The following is a 20,736-nucleotide window of genomic DNA, read 5'->3' as shown; positions in this document are numbered from 1 at the left end:
AGTCGTTTGTTAAACAATGTCTTCCACATGACAATTCATGCTGCCCTACCACTGATGTTAGGCCTGTGGCTACCTGAATTATCTCCAGCTCTCCCTCTCTGTCATGGCTTATGGAGACACCGGTCCTTGTTCCAGTTCCTTATATCGAAATCTGCCCTTCGAAAGTGCAGCAAGTTTTGATAACTGCAACATTTGATAGTAGCAACATTCTCTCCCTCCGGCAGGACTGAATAATGGGTAATACCCATGATACATTTCCAACTTTAGAAATAGCCCAGCATGCACTCTGATTTCAGTCACGCTTTCCAGTTCTGTATTCTTTCACTTGTTTGCCAAATTCTGCTCTTTTACAAAGTTCATTCCTGTTTCCATCTCATGGCTCCCTGTTGAGTGTCTTCCTGGTAGTTCTCGATCTGCAGGCCTTGTCCGAGAGTGGACACCATAACATCCCCGTCTAGGGTTTCAATTCCATTCTTCTAGTTTTTTTAATTTATTCTTTCATGGGATGTGGGTGTCGCTGGCTGGGCCAGCATTTATTGCCCATCCCTAATTGCCCTTGAGAAGGTGGTGGTGAGCTGCCTCTTTGAACCGCTGCAGTCCATGTGGTGTAGGTACACCCACAGCGCTGTTAGGAAGGGGGGTTCCAGTATTATGATCCAGGGACAGTGAAGGAACGGCGATAATAGTTCCAAGTCAGGATGGTGTCTCCCTCATAATCAGGTGCTAAAGTTCATATTGAAAAGTCCAAAATTCTTCCATGCCAAATGAGTTAATCTCAGTGGTGGGTGACTGTGAGATTCAGCGATCAGCTTCACTGTCACAGAGGGAATGGTAAAATAGGCCAGGGTTTCTGCTCTTGATTCACACTCAGTTCCTACTGGAGAGGAATCATGTGTGGATGTTGGATGAGCACAAGCCTAGGCTTTAGTTGGAACATCATCGCCCTTTCCACTGCTCAAATGTTATCAAGATTTGAGTAGTAATGTTGTAATCTGCCCTTGGATAACGTACATAGATCACTCGTTCAGCTTTAGCTAGAGTATTGTGTACGGTTTTGGGCACCGCAGTGTAGGAAGGATGTAAAGGCACTGGGGAGAGTGTGGAAAGATTTATGAGAATTGTTCCAGGGATGAGGAACTTTGGTTACGATGTAAGGTAGGAGAAGTTGGGACTATTTTCTTTCGAGATAAGAAGATTTGATAGAGGTATTCAAAATTGTGAGAGGCTTAGACAGAGTAGATAAGGAAAAACTGTTCCCACTCATGAAAGGATCGCGAACGAGAGGGCACAGATCTAGGTAATTTGCTAAAGAAGCAAAAGTGAGATGAGGAAATCTTTTTTCACGCAGCCCGTGGTTAGGATCTGGAATGCGCTGATTGAGAGTTTGGTGGATGCAGGTTCAGTCGAGGCTTTCAAAAGGGAATTAGACTGTTATCTGAAAAGGAAGAATGTGCAGGGTTACATGGAGAAGGGGATGTGGCATTAGGTGCATTGCTCATTTGGAGAGCTGGTGCAGACACGATGGGCTGAATGGCCTCTCTGCTGTAACAATTCTGTAATTCTGTGATTCCAAGCACAAAGCCTCACTAGTCAGCAGTGTGGGTCACAGAATGTGCCGATAGTATTATGGTCTTAACCCAGCCCCAGAGTAGGTTACAGAATGGCCCTAGAGTGTGATAGCTCCATCCCCATTCCCAGTACAAGGTCACCAACAGTTTCCACTTCCCATCAGGTCGGGTTGCTTCCTGTCAGTGCCATTTTGAAATGGGCCCCTCCCCAGATGTCCAAAACACTTGACTGATTTCGGTCGGCCCCTTTAAAATAGAAATGGGAGTCCTGTGATGTAACTGGGGATCATTGGTGGGAAGTGGTCAGTCAGCTGGGTGGTTGGGAGATGACTGAGGGAGGGCTGAGGGAGAGGGATAGAGACTGGAAGCAGCCGGGCTTTGAAGAGTGGAGTGCGGCTGCAGCCAGGAGTTCACCAGGGCATCTGCTGCTGAATATGGAGCCATCAATCTCAATGAGAAACAGAAACATTGAGTATTCGCAGGAGTCAGAGCTGAGGGGACAATGAAGTTTATTTCAGACAGGAACAGCCCAGAGCAGAGTGAGTTTGATGAAATTATGTCCAATGTATCTTGAAGCAACCTTTGCTGCTGTTTGTGTCTCTCAAACGCATGAAGTATGAAGTATCAATAAAATCTAGTGGATTCTCAAAAACCTTTTGGGCCACATCCTACTAAAAATCCCTTAACTTGGAACATAAAATTCTCTCTTCCCATCATGCTGCATTGGTTTCTCAATCTCCCCTTCCCTTTTGCCTGTCTCTTCCCCCCAGCCCTCTATTCCTGTTGTCTTTTCCTTCTGTGCCATTCTGTCTCTCCATGTCTCACTTGTGTGCACTCTTCTCCCAATAGGGAAAGTCTCAGAACCGGGGTGGGGGAAGGGGAGGGGAGAGGGGTTTGAGCACAGATTGGGATGTACCTGGAGGGACCACATTGGGGCTCAGTTTCTCCAAACCCACTCCTTTTCCCACCTGCCAAATTCTCATGGGCTCTTGCTGTGCACTGTGCATGAAGCGGCAGAAGGATTTGGACAGATTTCTGAGAATGGACTGCTGAAGGAATCAGTACATTAACCAGCTGGGTCAAACCAGATCAGCGCAGGGAGTCAGGGAATGGGTTAGGTTGGGCTGAATCTGATCAGTAAACTAAGAGTGAAGTCGAGGGATGGATGTTGTTGAAATGGAGAATGTGGGACTTGTGGTGATTGAAGTGTATTACAGTTAATTGGTAGGAATGAAATCCAAACGCAGTAATTGAAAGTCTAAATCTCAGGCTTCAAGAAAGGAGTAGGCCAGTTTGCCTGAGGACATGTGCTCCATGGATTTACCACACTGCACAAACCACACCATTAGTAAGAATTGATGCCTTGCTCTCGATTATTACATTTTTAATGAATTTGTCACATTATTTGCACTGATAAATTGTCAAGTTTGGTGAAATTGCAAAATGGCTGCTTCCCAAAATTATCTCAACATTTGATTGGTCAACTCCTGTTACTTGTCAGTTTAGATTGGTTAGGACAATTGAATGAAGTGCTTGCTCATTTGTTCCTCATGGACAATGACCAACATTATCAAACTGCTGGCAGTCAGATATCTGCCGTGCCACTGTTGGTTGTGGAAAGTGAGAGTCAATAGCCAAGGCCTTAAACTTAGGCTTCTTCAAAAGCTGTGTGGGCAGTTCTCAGCGATGCCTTCCCCAGTTGCATAGTAAAGCTGATTCTTGTTGTGCCACAGGGCAGGAGTACAACTTCCTGAAGATGGAGCCTGCAGAAGTGAATTCCTTGGGAGAGACATATGACTTTGACAGCATTATGCATTATGCAAGGAACACCTTCTCCAGGTTGGACTTCAAGGTTACGTCAATTTCGTTCTTCACACTTTCTGTACATGGTAACAAGCGCTTGTAAAATTACCAGTGCTACTAAACTGGGACTGTCACCGTTACTGAGTCCCTTTTGCATGTTCCTCTCTCCTCTGGTCTGATTCCCAGTATTTCCGGTTCTTTGGAAGCCTCAGCCTATTGGGATGGGGTTGAAATTTTGGGTTGGAATCCCAGGAGAGAAAACTTGAGATGGAAGCTGAGGAAATAGTATTCCCAAGGGATTTTGAGTGTCCAATTGAGGCTGATATTTCAAGTGCCCAATATTCCAGGTCAATATCCTTCTGATGTGGGATGAATCTGGGGCTTCTTTTGCCTCCTGTGTCCATCCAGCTGGGTGTAGAGTATCCTGAGGCACTGCTGAAGGAAGAACAGGGTGTTCAGCCTGTGCCTTGACCAACATCACCAAAAACAGGCAAACACTGACATCAGCCTGCTCATTACCGCTTGTGGGATCTTGCACTGCATAGATTATAAGAAATAAGAAATAAGGCCCCTTGAGCCTGCTCTGTCATTCAATTAGATCGCAGCCAATCTGATTCTGGTCTTCACTCCACTTTCCTGTCTGCACCCCCATGATCCTCGACTCCCTCGTAGATCAGAATTCCATCTCACTCAGCCTTGAATCTATTCAATGACCCAGGGCGGAATTTCCCCAGCTCGCTACCGTGGGGCACGTTCGGTGGCATAAGCGGACAAAATGGCGAGAAGACCAAAAATCGGTTTCCTGACATCGTGAAGCCAGTTTGTGATCGTCTGCTCAGCCTGTCAACGGCTGCATTTCCCGCTGTTGGACATGGGGAACTTCAGTGTAATCCATCTGCATAACTACCATTATAAGCTCAGCTCGTCCGGATCATCCCCCCTCACCACGCTGGAACATCCGAGCACATCAGCGGCAGTTTCGCAGCAGCATTTATAAAGCCTGCACCTGGCGAGCTGCACCCTCGAGGGGAACTCAGAGGTGAGTGCACAGTAAACGCTGCGCAGCATTCGTGAGGGTCATCTGTTAGACCTTAAGGTTGAGGGGCAGCGCATTCAGGCGAGGGCACAGGCAAGTCGCTTTCTCCCAGCCGGCTGGCAGTGTTGTGCCGGGGCAAGGGCTACCCTGCGGTTGAGGTGAGTTGGGGTGACGAGGGCTGCCCTGCGGTTGAGGTGAGTTGGGGTGACGAGGGCTGCCCTGTGGTTGAGGTGAGTTGGGGTGACGAGGGTTGCCCTGCGGTCGAGGTGAGTTGGGGTGACGAGGGTTGCCCTGCGGTCGAGGTGAGTTGGGGTGACGAGGGTTGCCCTGCGGTCGAGGTGAGTTGGGGTGACGAGGGTTGCCCTGCGGTCGAGGTGAGTTGGGGTGACGAGGGCTGCCCTGCGGTTGAGGTGAGTTGGGGTGACGAGGGTTGCCCTGTGGTTGAGGTGAGTTGGGGTGACGAGGGTTGCCCTGCGGTCGAGGTGAGTTGGGGTGACGAGGGTTGCCCTGCGGTCGAGGTGAGTTGGGGTGACGAGGGTTGCCCTGCGGTCGAGGTGAGTTGGGGTGACGAGGGTTGCCCTGCGGTCGAGGTGAGTTGGGGTGACGAGGGTTGCCCTGCGGTTGAGGTGAGTTGGGGTGACGAGGGCTGCCCTGCGGTTGAGGTGAGTTGGGGTGACGAGGGTTGCCCTGTGGTCGAGGTGAGTTGGGGTGACGAGGGTTGCCCTGCGGTTGAGGTGAGTTGGGGTGACGAGGGTTGCCCTGCGGTTGAGGTGAGTTGGGGTGACGAGGGTTGCCCTGCGGTTGAGGTGAGTTGGGGTGACGAGGGTTGCCCTGCGGTTGAGGTGAGTTGGGGTGACGAGGGTTGCCCTGCGGTTGAGGTGAGTTGGGGTGACGAGGGTTGCCCTGTGGTTGAGGTGAGTTGGGGTGACGAGGGTTGCCCTGCGGTTGAGGTGAGTTGGGGTGACGAGGGTTGCCCTGTGGTTGAGGTGAGTTGGGGTGACGAGGGTTGCCCTGCGGTTGAGGTGAGTTGGGGTGACGAGGGTTGCCCTGTGGTTGATGGTAATGCACAAGCACGTGCGGGGTGTCGGGGAGGGAAGCAGCCATACATTAGGGACACCTTGTATAAAGTGACCATTCATCCGGAGCTGAGACAGTTCAGGCGCAGCCACATTGATATGATTGGAGTCCGGCCTCTAGCTTATCTGCCCACTCAAGCAACACAGAGGCATGAAAGTGCCCTCAAACGCTCCAGAGCTTTTCACCCCTGGGGCACAGTCTACAAACTAATGAGTATTTCAGTAGACTGCAGAACAGTTGGACGACTGGGTACGTTGTACAGTCTCCTTGCTAAAACTGGCCATGGAGCAGTCACTGGGGGAGACACTCACAGCCCCTTGCAATGTCATCATCCCGGTTTGGACCAGTCTCCCCCATGGTTCAAGCTAACAGGGCAGCCTTGCAGTGGGGGTTAGGAGAAAGTCTGTGTCTGAGCTGAGAGCACAGCCTGCAGTCCAATGGGCAAAGCTGCTGCCAATCGGTCAGGTGGAGAGGGGCGGAGGTGGGTGAGGTTTCAGGCAGCCATGCAGCGCACTAAACTCTGGCCATCCAAGTGGTGCCCAGCGCTCTCCGGGATGTGTTAAGGAGCTTTCAGACTTAACAAAAAAAGGTTCCTAGTACACCCCTTGCTAACCCATCTGTCTCTCTCTTTCATCCTGCAGGAGGAGTACATCAGGACCATGGAGCCTGGTGAAGTAGCTATATGCTTCTTCAGGCTGCAGCTTCCACACACACCATCAAAGAGCCACAGTCGCTGGTCGGCACCGAGCTAGACCCAGGGTCTATAGACACCGCCTTTCATTCCTGCAGATTACCGAGAACCAGTGTCGCTGAAGACTGCGAATGTCCAGGGAACTGGTCAGTCACATCCACCAGCTGCTGCAGGATTTGGTGCCACAGGGACATGGAGGGCATCCACTGCCAGTGGCCGTGAAAGTGACAGTGGTGCTCGATTTTTATACCAGTGGCTCCTTCCAGGGCTCGACAGGTGACCCCTGTGGGATATCACAAGCCTCAACCCACAAATGCATCCAGGAGGTCACGGATACCATCTTCGAGAGGGAACACAACTTCCAAGAGAGCCGGGATGTAAGAGCGATTGGATTTGCCCAAATCTCGGGTTTCCCACAGGTGCAGGGTGACATCGACTGCACTCATGTGGAGCTCAGATCTCCATCGCGACACACGGTGAACTACATCAACCGCAAGGGATTCCACTCGCTGAATGTGCAGCTGGTGTGTGAGCACCACCAACACATCCTGCAGGTCTGTGCACAGTTTCCAGGGAGTGTGTATTCTCAGTGGGTCACAGATCTCTGACATCTTCCAGGGTCCACAGAAGTTGCAGGGTTGGATCCTTGGAGACAAGGGCTACCCACAGAGGACGTGGCTGGTGATACCTGTGCAGCGGCCTCAGACTGCAGCAGAGTGACGGTATAACAAGGCTCATGCTGCAACTCACAACCTGGTGCAGCAAACCATCGGGATGCTGAAGATGTGATTCTGGTGTCTGGACCGGTCTGGTGGAACCTGCAATACAGTCCACAGAGGGTGTCACACATCATCGTCACTTGCTACACCCTTTACATAAGAACATAAGAAATAGGAGCAGAAGTAGGCCATTCGGCCCCTCAAGCCTGCCCCGCCATTCAATAAGATCATGGCTGATCTGCCCCAGGCCTCAACTCCTCTTTCGTGCCAGCTCCTCATAGCCCTCAACTCCTCGATATTTCAAAAATCTATCTACCTCCTCTTTAACCTGGCGCTGCAACAGGGAGAGGAGCTGGCTGAGGAGGAGATGGAGGAGCTGGAGGTCTCCTCCGATGAGGACGCTAATGGTGATGAATGTGAGGAGATCCTCGAAGGTGATGATGATGGTGATGAGGCGATCACACTGGCCAGACAAGGCAGGTGCTCGGGAGGCCCTCAGAGCTGTTAGATTTGTGGAGGATGATAACGACATCAGTGAGGAGACACCATAGATCCTCACATTGCATCTGTGAGTGTTTGACTCCAGTCTGGCTGGAGGTAGTGCACATACCCCCTGTGATAATAATCCTGTCACGGTGACGCAGTGGAAGCCCTGACAGTCACTCAATTCCAGGAGGATGATGGTGACATGCAGTGAGGACACTCCATAGATCTTCACACAGCCTCAGTCAATATCTGACTCCTGTCTGGCTGAGGGCAGTTTGCTTGTGCTCTGTGATCAGGGTCATATCATAGAGACGCAGCAATGAAACTGTAAAAGCACCTGATCCTTTGTAATCCTTCAGTACCTGTCCCCTTCAGGAGCACAGTGTCACTGGTCACAGATGCTGAAGAGATGGGGATCAGCCCCACCTTAAAGGTGCTGAGAGCACACAGAGAGAATGAGGGAACTCTGTGACACCTGCCCACAACATTCTGGCAGCAATGACCAGCACCATCGAGGTGCAGGCATCAGTAATGTGTCCAGGGAGTGTGAGGCTGGACCATCACTTTGGCCTGAAGGTTACTCAAAGCACAGGGAAGAGGCCCTGGACTGAGACACCTGCCTTTATCTTGTGCAGAAAGATTTCACATCTGAGTGACATGAACACTGCTCATCAGAACAAGGAGCCACAGGCAGGGAGATGTTCGTGGGAGTTTATTGACAATAGTGAACATTATGTACAAGTGATTAACACCTGCACCCAGGCTGTGAAACAACATCGTCTTAACATTCCTAATCCTGCCGCTACATCTTGTTGCTCCCCAGACATCGACAGCGGAGGTGGAGCCAGGCTGCTGAGTGCCACATCCTGTCTGTGATGACTTCAGTGTGCGTCCTCTGGAGGGCAGAGACTTGGAGGGCCCCGGCCTGCTTTCTGGGTCCTGCTGTGTGGCAGTGACACCCTCCTCGGCCTGTGGAGCTGGAGCTGCTGTGGTCAGAGGAAGAGGGGATTCAGATGGGCCGGACACTCCCTGAGGTACCTGGAGGGATGGCCCCGGGATGTGCACCTGCTGATCCTCCTCCCTATGGGTGCCTGAGGGCCCCTGGTTGACTCTTTGAGGAGAAGGGGCAGCTGGAGTGAGATCGAGCTGCCCCATACCCCTCTCGCATATACATTGTTGGAGGCCTTTTTTTCATTCATTACAGGATGTGGGTTTCACTGACTGGGCCAGCATTTGTTGCCCATCCCTAGTTGCCCTTGAGAAGGTGGTGGTGAGCTGCCTTCTTGAGCCGCTGCAGTCCATGTGGTGTAGGTACACCCACAGTGCTGTTAGGGAGGGAGTTCCAGGATTCTGACCCAGTGACAGTGAAGGAACGGTGATATATTTCCAAGTCAGGATGGTGAGTGACTTGGAGGGGAACATCCAGATGGTGGTGTTTCCATGTATCTGCTGCCCTGGTACTGATAGCGGTCTTGGGTTTGGAAGGTGCTATCTAAGGAATCTTGGTGTGTGTCTGCAGTGCATCTTATAGATGGACACACTGCTGCTACTGTGCACTGGAGGAGGAGAGAATGAATGTTTGTGGATGGGGTTCCAGTCAAGTGGGCTGCTTTGTCCTGGATGGTGTCGAGTTTCTTGAGTATTGTGGGAGCTGCACTCATCCAGGCAAGTGGGGAGTATTCCATCACACTCCTGACTTGTGCCTTGTAGATGGTGGACAGGCTTTGGGGAGTCAGGAGGTGAGTTATTTGCCTCAGGATTCCCAGCCTCTGACCTGCTCTTGTAGCCACAGTATTTATATGGCTAGTCCAGTTCAGTTTCTGGTCAATGGTAATCCCCAGTGCATTGATAGTGGGAGATCCAGTGATGGTAATACCTTTCAAGGGGCGATGGTTAGATTCTCTCTTGTTGGGGATGGTCATTGCCTGGCATTTGTGTGTCATGAATGTTCCTTGCCACTTGTCAGCCCAAGCCTGGATATTGTCCAGGTCTTGTTGCATTTGGACATGGACTGCTTCAGTATCTGAGGAGTCGCGAATGGTGTTGAACATTGTGCAATCATCAGCGAACACCTCCACTTCTGACCTTATGATGGAAGGAAGGTCATTGATGGAAGCAGCTGAAGATGGTTAGGCCGAGGACATTACCCTGAGGAACTCCTGCAGTGATGTCCTGGAGGTGAGATGACTGACCTCCAACAACCACAACCATCTTCCTTTGTGCTGGGTATGACTCCAACCAGCGGAAAGTTTTCCCCCTGATTCCCATTGACTCCAGTTTTGCTAGGGCTCCTTGATGCCACACTCGGTCAAATGCTGCCTTGATGTCAAGGGCAGTCACTTTCTTCCCCTGGAGCAAGGTCTCCATGGCGGTCGCCATCCTCCCAGTGTTGACCTCGGTGTATTAACATGCCGGCGCTTTCACCTCAGCCTGAAGGTGAATAGATTCCTCTATCGTGCCTTGCAAACTGAGGTGTGCAGTGGACATCCCTTCCTGATGTTGCTGAGTTTGCCTTTGCAGCTTCACTAACTGTGACATGACCAAGTCCAGAGGCTCATCAACTGATTTAGGACTCAGCAACATTCTGGCCTCCAGCAGCTCCTCCGAGTGCTGGGGACCTGGGAAGTTCCTGCCTCCACCTGCTGTGGATCAGACAGTGCGATGTGCTCACCAGATTATGAATCCGAGGCTACTCTAAAGCCAGGTTCCACCGAGGTGTGTGTCTCTGCGCTGGTGGAGGGTGTGGGTGACATTGTGACGGGACTTCAGGGAGGGTGCCTCCAGATTCCTCTTCAAAGGAATTTTTTGAGGCTTGATTGAAGGTCCTGGGTCATGGACTCTGTTGGCTGTTTCCCAGATGTGCCTGTGAAAACAAGGGGAGATAATCAGTGCACGGCAGTGGCCTGTGAACCAGGACACATCACTCACAGCCTGGCTGTCTGATGGATGTTGCACTGCTGGATCCTCACTTGGTAGAGCAGCGCCAACCTCACCCCCAGCACAGGAACAGTCCAGGCCCTCACCAGCCAGCTGGATGGATCTGTTTTCAAAGTCTGTGAGGACCTTGATTTCAGGCATTCCTCCATCAGCCTGCGACCTCTCCCTCTTGTTGTGTGCCAGCTTGTCCTGCATGGATAGAGATGGAGAGAGTGTAAGCAGGATGCCTGCCAGGCCAGATGATGTATGCCTGGCCTGTGTGGGTGGTGAGTGGTCCCGTGGGCAGGGTGAGGACAATGACAGTGAGTGTGAGACAGTGAATGGTGATGACCCTTGAACTGGCAGTGAGTGAGGTCCCTGTGGATGTGTGATGGGTTTGTGAGTGTGTGAGCTGAGAGCGATGAGAAGAGTAACTTACCCTGGTGGGACGGAGGAGATCATTCATCCTCTGTTGGCACTGGGTGGCTGTCCTCTTTTGCAGGGTGTTGGCGCTGACCATCACTGCCACTGCCTCCCGAGCCAGATTGGTGATGTTACTGCCCATCCTGTGGCCAGAGTGGGGTAGAGGACATCATAGTGAGCCCGCACTGTGTGCTAAAGGCACCCAAGGGACACCTCATTAAATCGGGGTGCTCAGTCTTCTTACCTTTCGGGGCCAGGTCCCCTGTGCAGCAGCCGTGGGCTGGAGGTACTGAGGGGTGTGCGTGTGGCTGCACTTTAAATATGGTGCCCAGCATGATTAAGCAGCGCGGTGACAGTGTGGCGGGCTAGTGAAAGCCCACCCGCTATCGGAACGGTGTGTTTCCCAGGAATGCATGGTTAATGAGGCGGGATTGGGGCGATACTGCATGAGAACCAGCTAAAACTTCCTTTTCCCAACCCTGTACTGCACTTATTGCAAACCTCAGATCATTCCACCCCAGAATCCACCGCTCGCTGGGAGAGCTTTCCAAGGAATAACCGCCCTCAGGTAAGGAATCCTCCTTCATCTCTGTCTTAAATTTTCAAACTGTGCCCCCTAGTTTGTTCACTTCCCAGTGACAGTTTATAGTAATTAATCCCTTGTGAAGCTCTCTGAGATGTTTCTGAGTGAAGGCATGTTAGAAATGTTGATTTATTCTTCATTGCAATGAAACCCAGGGTTGATCTCATACAAAGTCCACACGTATAGGGGACACTGGAGAACAGTCAGGAGCAGTAACCATGGTTCACTTCATGGCCCAGAGCCCCTCAGCCCCATATTAGATAACACAGCAGAGAATAGGAGGTAAATCCAGAATCTTCCTCAATGTTTCTCAGAGTCACCAGCAGATTCACATGCCTCCAAACATCCTGTTCGTTCACATCATTCCATTTTCTACGTAATTCCTTTTCTCTCTGTCTCAGTGCAGCCAGCACACGCCTTACAATGATCACTGATCCCACAACCTGTACAATGGTCACTGCTCCCACACCCCTTACAATGATCACTCCTCCCACACCCTGTACAATGATCACTCCTCCCCGATCCCTTACAATGATCATTCCTCCAACACCCTGTAAAATTATCACTCCTCCCATACCCTGTACAATGATCACTCCTCCCACAACCTGTACAATGGTCACTGCTCCCACACCCCTTACAATGATCACTCCTCCCACACCGTGTACAATGATCACTCCTCCCCGATCCCTTACAATGATCATTCCTCCCACACCCTGTAAAATTATCACTCCTCCCACACCCTGTACAATGATCACTCCTCCAACACCCCTTACAATGTTCTCTCCTCACACACCCTGTACAATGATCACTTCTCCCACACCCTGTACAATGATCACTCCTCCCACATCCCTTACAATGATCACTCCTCCCACACCCCTTACAATGATCACTCCTCCACACCCCTTACAATGTTCACGCCTCCCACACCCCTTAGAATAATTACTCCTCCCTCACCCCTTATAATGATCACTCCTCCCACACCCCTTACAATGTTCACACCTCCCACACCCTGTACAATGATCACTCCTCCCACATCCCTTACAATGATCACCCCTCCCACACCCCTTACAATGATCACCCCTCCCTCACCCCTTACAATGATCAATCCTCCCTGATCCCTTACAATGATCACTCATCCCACATCAATTACAATGATCACTCCTCCCCGATCCCTTACAATGATCACTCATCCCACATCACTTACAATGATAACTACTCCCACATCCCTTACAATGGCCACTCCTCCCACATCCCTTACAATGACCATTCCTCCCACACCCTGTACAATGATCACTCCTCCCACATCCCTTACAATGGTCATTGCTCCCACATCCCTTACAATGATCACTCCTCCCACATCCCTTACAATGATCACTCCTCCCACACCCCTTACAATGATCACCCCTCCCTCACCCCTTACAATGATCAATCCTCCCCGATCCCTTACAATGATCACTCATCCCACATCACTTACAATGATCACTCCTCCCCGATCCCTTACAATGATCACACATCCCACATCACTTACAATGATAACTCCTCCCACATCCCTTACAATGGCCACTCCTCCCACATCCCTACAATGATCACTCCTCCCACACCCTGTACAATGATCACTCCTCCCACATCCCTTACAATGGTCACTCCTCCCACATCCCTTAAAATGATCACTCCTCCCACAACCTGTACAATGATCACTCCTCCCACATCCCTTACAATGGTCACTCCTCCCATACACTGTACAATGATCAAACCTCCCACATCCCTTACAATGATCACTCCTCCCACATCCCTTACAATGATCACTCCTCCCACATCCCTTACAATTGTCACTCCTCCCACACCCTGTATAATGATCACTCCTCCCACATCCCTTACAATGATCACTCATCCCACATCACTTACAATGGCCACTCCTCCCACATCCCTTACAATGATCACTCATCCCACATCCCTTACAATGATCACTCATCCCACATCCCTTACAATGGCCACTCCTCCCACATCCCTTACAATGATCACTCATCCCACATCCCTTACAATGGCCACTCCTCCCACATCCCTTACAATGATCACTCATCCCACATCCCTTACAATGATCACTCATCCCACATCCCTTACAATGGCCACTCCTCCCACATCCCTTACAATGATCACTCATTCCACATCCCTTACAATGGCCACTCCTCCCACATCCCTTACAATGATCAGTCATCCCACATCCCTTACAATGGTCACTCATCCCACATCCGTTACAATGGCCACTCCTCCCACATCCCTTACAATGATCACTCATCCCACATCCCTTACAATGATCACTCATCCCACATCCCTTGCAATGGCCACTTCTCCCACACTCTGTACAATGATCACTCATCCCACATCCCTTACAATGGCCAGTCCTCCCAAATCCCTTACAATAATCACTCATCCCGCATCCCTTACAATGGCCACTTTTCCCACACCCTCTACAATGATCACTCCTCCCACACCCTGTACAATGGTCACTCCTCCCAAACCCCTTACAATTGACACTCCTCCCACACCCTGTATAATGATCACGCCTCCCACATCCCTCACAATGGTTTTCCTCCCACACCGATTACAATGATCACTCCTCCCACACCTCTTACAATGTTCCCCCCTCCCACATTCCTAACAATGATCACTCATCCCACATCCCTTACAATGATCACTCCTCCCACACCCCTTACAATGATCACTCATCCCACATCCCTTACAATGATCACTCATCCCACATCCGTTAAAATGGCCACTCCTCCCACATCCCTTACAATGATCACTCATCCCACATCCCTTACAATGGTCACTAATCCCACATCCCTTACAATGGTCACTCCTCCCAAACCCTGTACAATGATCACTCCTCCCACATCCCTTACAATGATCACTCCTCCCATATCCCTTGCAATGGTCACTCATCCCACATCCCTTACAATGGTCACTCATCCCACATCCGTTACAATGGTCACTCATCCCACATCCCTTACAATGGCCACTCCTCCCACATCCCTTACAATGATCACTCATCCCACATCCCTTTCAATGGTCACTCATCCCACATCCCTTACAATGATCACTCATCCCACATCCCTTACAATGATCACTCATCCCACATCCCTTACAATGGCCACTTCTCCCACACTCTGTACAATGACCACTCCTCCCACATCCCTTACAATGGTCACTCCTCCCACACCCCTTACAATGTTCACTCATCCCACATCCCTAACAATGATCACTCATCCCACATCCATTACAATGATCACTCCTCCCACACCCTGTACAATGATCACTCATCACACATCCCTTACAATGATCACTTCCCCACACCCCTTTTAGTGGTCTCTCCTCCCGCACCCATACAATGATCACTCCTCCAACATCCTGTACAATGATCACTCCTCCCATATCCCTTACAATGATCACTCCTCCCACATCCCTTACAATGATCACTCCTCCCACATCCTGTACAATGATCACTCCTCCCATATCTCTTGCAATGGTCACACCTCCCAAACCCTATACAATGATCACTCCTCCCACATCCCTTACAATGGTCACTCATCCCACATCCCTTACAATAGCCACTCCTCCCACATCCCTTACAATGATCACTCATCCCACATCCCTTACAATGGCCACTTCTCCCACATTCTGTACAATGATCACTCCTCCCACATCCCTTACAATGATCACTCATCCCACACCCTGTACAATGGTCACTCCTCCCACACCCCTTACAATGATCACTCCTCCCACACCCCTTACAATGTTCACTCCTCCCACACCCCTTACAATGATCACTCCTCCCACACCTCTTACAATGTTCACTACTCCCACATCCCTTACAATTGTCACTCCTCCCAAACACTGTATAATGATCACACCTCCCACATCCCTTACAATGATCACTCATCCCACATCCCTTACAATGATCACTCATCCCACATCCCTTACAATGGCCACTCATCCCACATCCCTTACAATGATCACTCATCCCACATCCCTTATAATGATTACTCATCCCACATCCCTTACAATGGCCACTCCTCCCACATCCCTTACAATGATCACTCATCCCATATCCCTTACAATGGCCACTCTTCCCACATCCCTTACAATGATCAGTCATCCCACATCCCTTACAATGGTCACTCATCCCACATCCCTTACAATGGTCACTCCTCCCAAACCCTGTACAATGATCACTCCTCCCACATCCCTTACAATGATCACTCCTCCCACATCCCTTACAATGATCACTCCTCCCACATCCTGTACAATGATCACTCCTCACATATCTCTTGCAATGGTCACTCCTCCCAAACCCTGTACAATGATCACTCCTCCCACATCACTTACAATGATCACACCTCCCATATCCCTTGCAATGGTTACTCATCCCACATCCCTTACAATGGTCACTCATCCCACATCCCTTACAATGGTCACTCATCCCACATCCCTTACAATGGCCACTCATCCCACATCCCTTACAATCATCACTTATCCCACATCCCTTACAATGGTCACTCATCCCACATCCCTTACAATAACCACTCCTCCCACATCCCTTACAATGATCACTCATCCCACATCCCTTTACAATGGCCACTTCTCCCACATTCTGTACAATGATCACTCCTCCCACACCCCTTACAATGTTCACTCCTCCCACATCCCTAACAATGATCACTCATCCCACATCTCTTACAATGATCACTCCTCCCACACCCTGTACAATGATCACTCATCACACATCCCTTACAATGATCACTTCCCCACACCCCTTTTAGTGGTCTCTCCTCCTGCACCCATACAATGATCACTCCTCCAACATCCTGTACAATGATCACTCCTCCCATATCCCTTACAATGATCACTCCTCCCACATCCCTTACAATGATCACTCCTCCCACACCCTATACAATGATCACTCCTCCCACACCCATTACAATGATCACTCCTCCCATATGTCTTGCAATAGTCACTCCTCCCACACCCTGTACAATGATCACTCATCCCACACCCTGTACAATGATCACTCCTGCCACATCCCTTACAATGATCACTCCTCCCACATCCCTTACAATGATCACTCCTCCCACATCCTGTACAATGATCACTCCTCCCATATCTCTTGCAATGGTCACTCCTCCCAAACCCTGTACAATGATCACTCCTCCCACATCAATTACAATGATCACTCCTCCCATATCCCTTGCAATGGTTACTCATCCCACATCCCTTACAATGGTCACTCATCCCACATCCCTTACAATGGTCACTCATCCCACATCCCTTACAATGGCCACTCCTCCCACATCCCTTACAATGATCACTCATCCCACATCCCTCACAATGGTCACTCATCCCACATCCCTTACAATAGCCACTCCTCCCACATCCCTTACAATTTTCACTCATCCCACATCCCTTACAATGGCCACTTCTCCCACATTCTGTACAATGATCACTCCTCCCACATCCCTTACAATGATCACTCATCCCACACCCTGTACAATGGTCACTCCTCCCACACCCCTTACAATGATCACTCCTCCCACACCTCTTACAATGTTCACTACTCCCACATCCCTTACAATTGTCACTCCTCCCAAACACTGTATAATGATCACTCCTCTCACATCCCTTACAATGATCACTCATCCCACATCCCTTACAATGATCACTCATCCCACATCCCTTATAATGGCCACTCCTCCCACATCCCTTACAATGATCACTCATCCCACATCCCTTATAATGATCACTCATCCCACATCCCTTACAATGGCCACTCCTCCCACATCCCTTACAATGATCACACATCCCACATCCCTTACAATGATCACTCATCCCACATCCCTTACAATGGCCACTCCTCCCACATCCCTTTCAATGATCACTCATCCCACATCCCTTACAATGGCCACTCCACCCACATCACTTACAATGATCAGGCATCCCACATCACTTACAATGGTCACTCCTCCCACATCCCTTACAATAGCCACTCCTCCCACATCCCTTACAATGAACACTCATCCCACATCCCTTACAATGGCCACTTCTCCCACATTCTGTACAATGATCACTCCTCCCACATCCCTTACAATGATCACTCCTCCCACATCCTGTACAATGATCACTCCTCCCATATCTCTTGCAATGGTCACTTCTCCCAAACCCTGTACAATGATCACTCCTCCCTCATCACTTACAATGATCACTCCTCCCACATCCCTTACAATGATCACTCCTCCAACACCCTGTACAATGATCCCTCCTCCCACGTCCCTTACAATGATCACTCCTCCCTCACCCTGTACAATGGTCACTCCTCCCCCATCCCTTACCATGATCACTCCTCCCACATCCCTTACAATGATCACTCCTCCCACACCCCTTACAATGTTCACTCCTCCCACACCCTGTACAATGATCACTCATCCCACATCCCTTACAATGGCAACTCATCCCACATCCCTTACAATGGCCACTCCACCCACATCCCTTACAATGATCAATCATCCCACATCCCTTACAATGGTCACTCATCCCACATCCCTTACAATAGCCACTCCTCCCACATCCCTTACAATAGCCACTCCTCCCACATCCCTTACAATGATCACGCATCCCACATCCCTTACAATGGCCACTTCTCCCACATTCTGTACAATGATCATGCCTCCCACATCCCTTACATTGATCACTCATCCCACACCCAGTACAATGGTCACTCCTCCCACACCCCTTACAATGATCACTCCTCCCACACCCCTTACAATGTTCATTCCTCCCACACCCCTTACAATGATCACTCCTCCCACACCCCTTACAATGTTCACTCCTCCCACATCCCTTACAATTGTCACTCCTCCCAAACCCTGTATAATGATCACTCCTCCCACATTCCTTACAATGATCACTCATCCCACATCCCTTACAATGATCACTCATCCCACATCCCTTACAATGGCCACTCCTCCCACATCCCTTACAATGATCACTCATCCCACATCCCTTATAATGATCACTCATCCCACATCCCTTACAATAGCCACTCCTCCCACATCCCTTACAATGATCACTCATCCCATATCCCTTACAATGGCCACTCTTCCCACATCCCTTACAATGATCACTCATCCCAAACCCTGTACAATGATCAATCCTCCCTGATCCCTTACAATGATCACTCATCCCACATCAATTACAATGATCACTCCTCCCCGATCCCTTACAGTGATCACTCATCCCACATCACTTACAATGATAACTACTCCCACATCCCTTACAATGGCCACTCCTCCCACATCCCTTACAATGATCACTCCTCCCACACCCTGTACAATAATCACTCCTCCCACATCCCTTACAATGTTCACTGCTCCCACATCCCTTACAATGATCACTCCTCCCACATCCCTTACAATGATCACTCCTCCCACAGCCCTTACAGTGATCACCCCTCCCTCACCCCTTAAATGATCAATCCTCCCCGATCCATTACAATGATCACTCATCCCACATCACTTACAATGATCACTCCTCCCCGATCCCTTACAATGATCACTCATCCCACATCACTTATAATGATAACTCCTCCCACATCCCTTACAATGGGCACTCCTCCCACATTCCTTACAATGATCACTGCACCCACACCCTGTACAATGATCACTCCTCCCACATCCCTTACAATTGTCACTCCTCCCACATCCCTTACAATGATCACTCCTCCCACACCCTGTACAATGATCACTCCTCCCACATCCCTTACAATTATCACTGATCCCACATCCCTTACAATGATCACTCATCCCACATCCCTTACAGTGGCCACTCCTCCCACATCCCTTACAATGATCACTTATCCCACATCCCTTACAATGGGCACTCCACCCACATCACTTACAATGATCACTCAACCCACATCCCTTACAATGGTCACTCATCCCACATCCCTTGCAATGGCCACTTCTCCCACATTCTGTACAATGATCACTCCTCCCACACCCCTTGCAATGTTCACTCCACCCACACCCCTTACAATGATCACTCCTCCCACACCCCTTACAATGTTCACTCCTCCCACATCCCTTACAATTGTCACTCCTCCCAAACCCTGTATAATGATCACTCCTCCCACATTCCTTACAATGATCACTCATCCCACATCCCTTACAATGATCACTCATCCCACATCCCTTACAATGGCCACTCCTCCCACATCCCTTACAATGATCACTCATCCCACATCCCTTATAATGATCACTCATCCCACATCCCTTACAATGGCCACTCCTCCCACATCCCTTACAATGATCACTCATCCCACATCCCTTACACTGATCACTCATCCCACATCCCTTACAATGGCCACTCCTCCCACATCCCTTACAATGATCACTCTCCCATATCCCTTACAATGGCCACTCTTCCCACATCACTTACAATGATCACGCATCCCACATCCCTTACAATGGTCAATCATCCCACATCCCTTACAATGGTCACTCCTCCCAAACCCTGTACAATGATCACTCCTCCCACATCCCTTACAATGATCACTCCTCCCATATCCCTTGCAATGGTCACTCATCCCACTTCCCTTACAATGGTCACTCATCCCACATCCCTTACAATGGCCACTCCTCCCACATCTCTTACAATGATCACTCATCCCACATCCCTTTCAATGGTCACTCATCCCACATCCCTTACCATTATCACTCATCCCACATCCCTCACAATGATCACTCATCCCACATCCCTTACAATGGCCACTTCTCCCACACTCTGTACAATGATCACTCCTCCCACATCCCTTACAATGGTCACTCCTCACACACCCCTTAAAATGTTCACTCATCCCATATCCCTTACAATGATCACTCCTCCCACATGCCTTACAATGATCATTCATCCCACACCCATTACAATGATCACTCCTCCCACATCCCTAACAATGATCACTCATCCCACATCCCTTACAATGATCACTCATCCCACATCCCTTACAATGATCACTCCTCCCAAATCCCTAACAATGATCACTCCTCCAACACCCTGTACAATGATCACTCCTCCCACGTCCCTTACAATGATCACTCCTTCCACACCCTGTACAATGATCACTCATCCCCCATCCCTTACAATGATCACTCCTCCCACATCCCTTACAATGATCACTCCTCCCACACCCCTTACAATGTTCACTCCTCCCACACCCTGTACAATGATCACTCATCCCACATCCCTTACAATGGCAACTCATCCCACATCCCTTACAATGGCCACTCCACCCACATCCCTTACAATGATCAATCATCCCACATCCCTTACAATGGTCACTCATCCCACATCCCTTACAATAGCCACTCCTCCCACATCCCTTACAA

General features: G+C 49.9%; 1 protein-coding gene across 1 annotated transcript in view; it reads left to right on the top strand.

Moving 5' to 3' along the window:
• LOC121270718 (tolloid-like protein 2) overlaps positions 1 to 20,736 on the top strand; it is a 689,999-nt gene that overhangs the window by 281,412 nt on the left and 387,851 nt on the right. Inside the window, exon 7 of the mRNA XM_041176081.1 lies at positions 3,302 to 3,407. Within this exon, the coding sequence (XP_041032015.1) occupies positions 3,302 to 3,407 (106 nt within the window). The remainder of the gene's footprint in view (positions 1 to 3,301; positions 3,408 to 20,736) is intronic.

Source organism: Carcharodon carcharias, chromosome 28 (assembly GCF_017639515.1).
Source record: "Carcharodon carcharias isolate sCarCar2 chromosome 28, sCarCar2.pri, whole genome shotgun sequence".
NCBI classification, from domain to species: Eukaryota; Metazoa; Chordata; class Chondrichthyes; order Lamniformes; family Lamnidae; genus Carcharodon; species Carcharodon carcharias.
The sequence above is the reverse complement of the archived record's forward strand: the minus strand, read 5'-3'. Positions and strand labels throughout refer to the sequence as shown.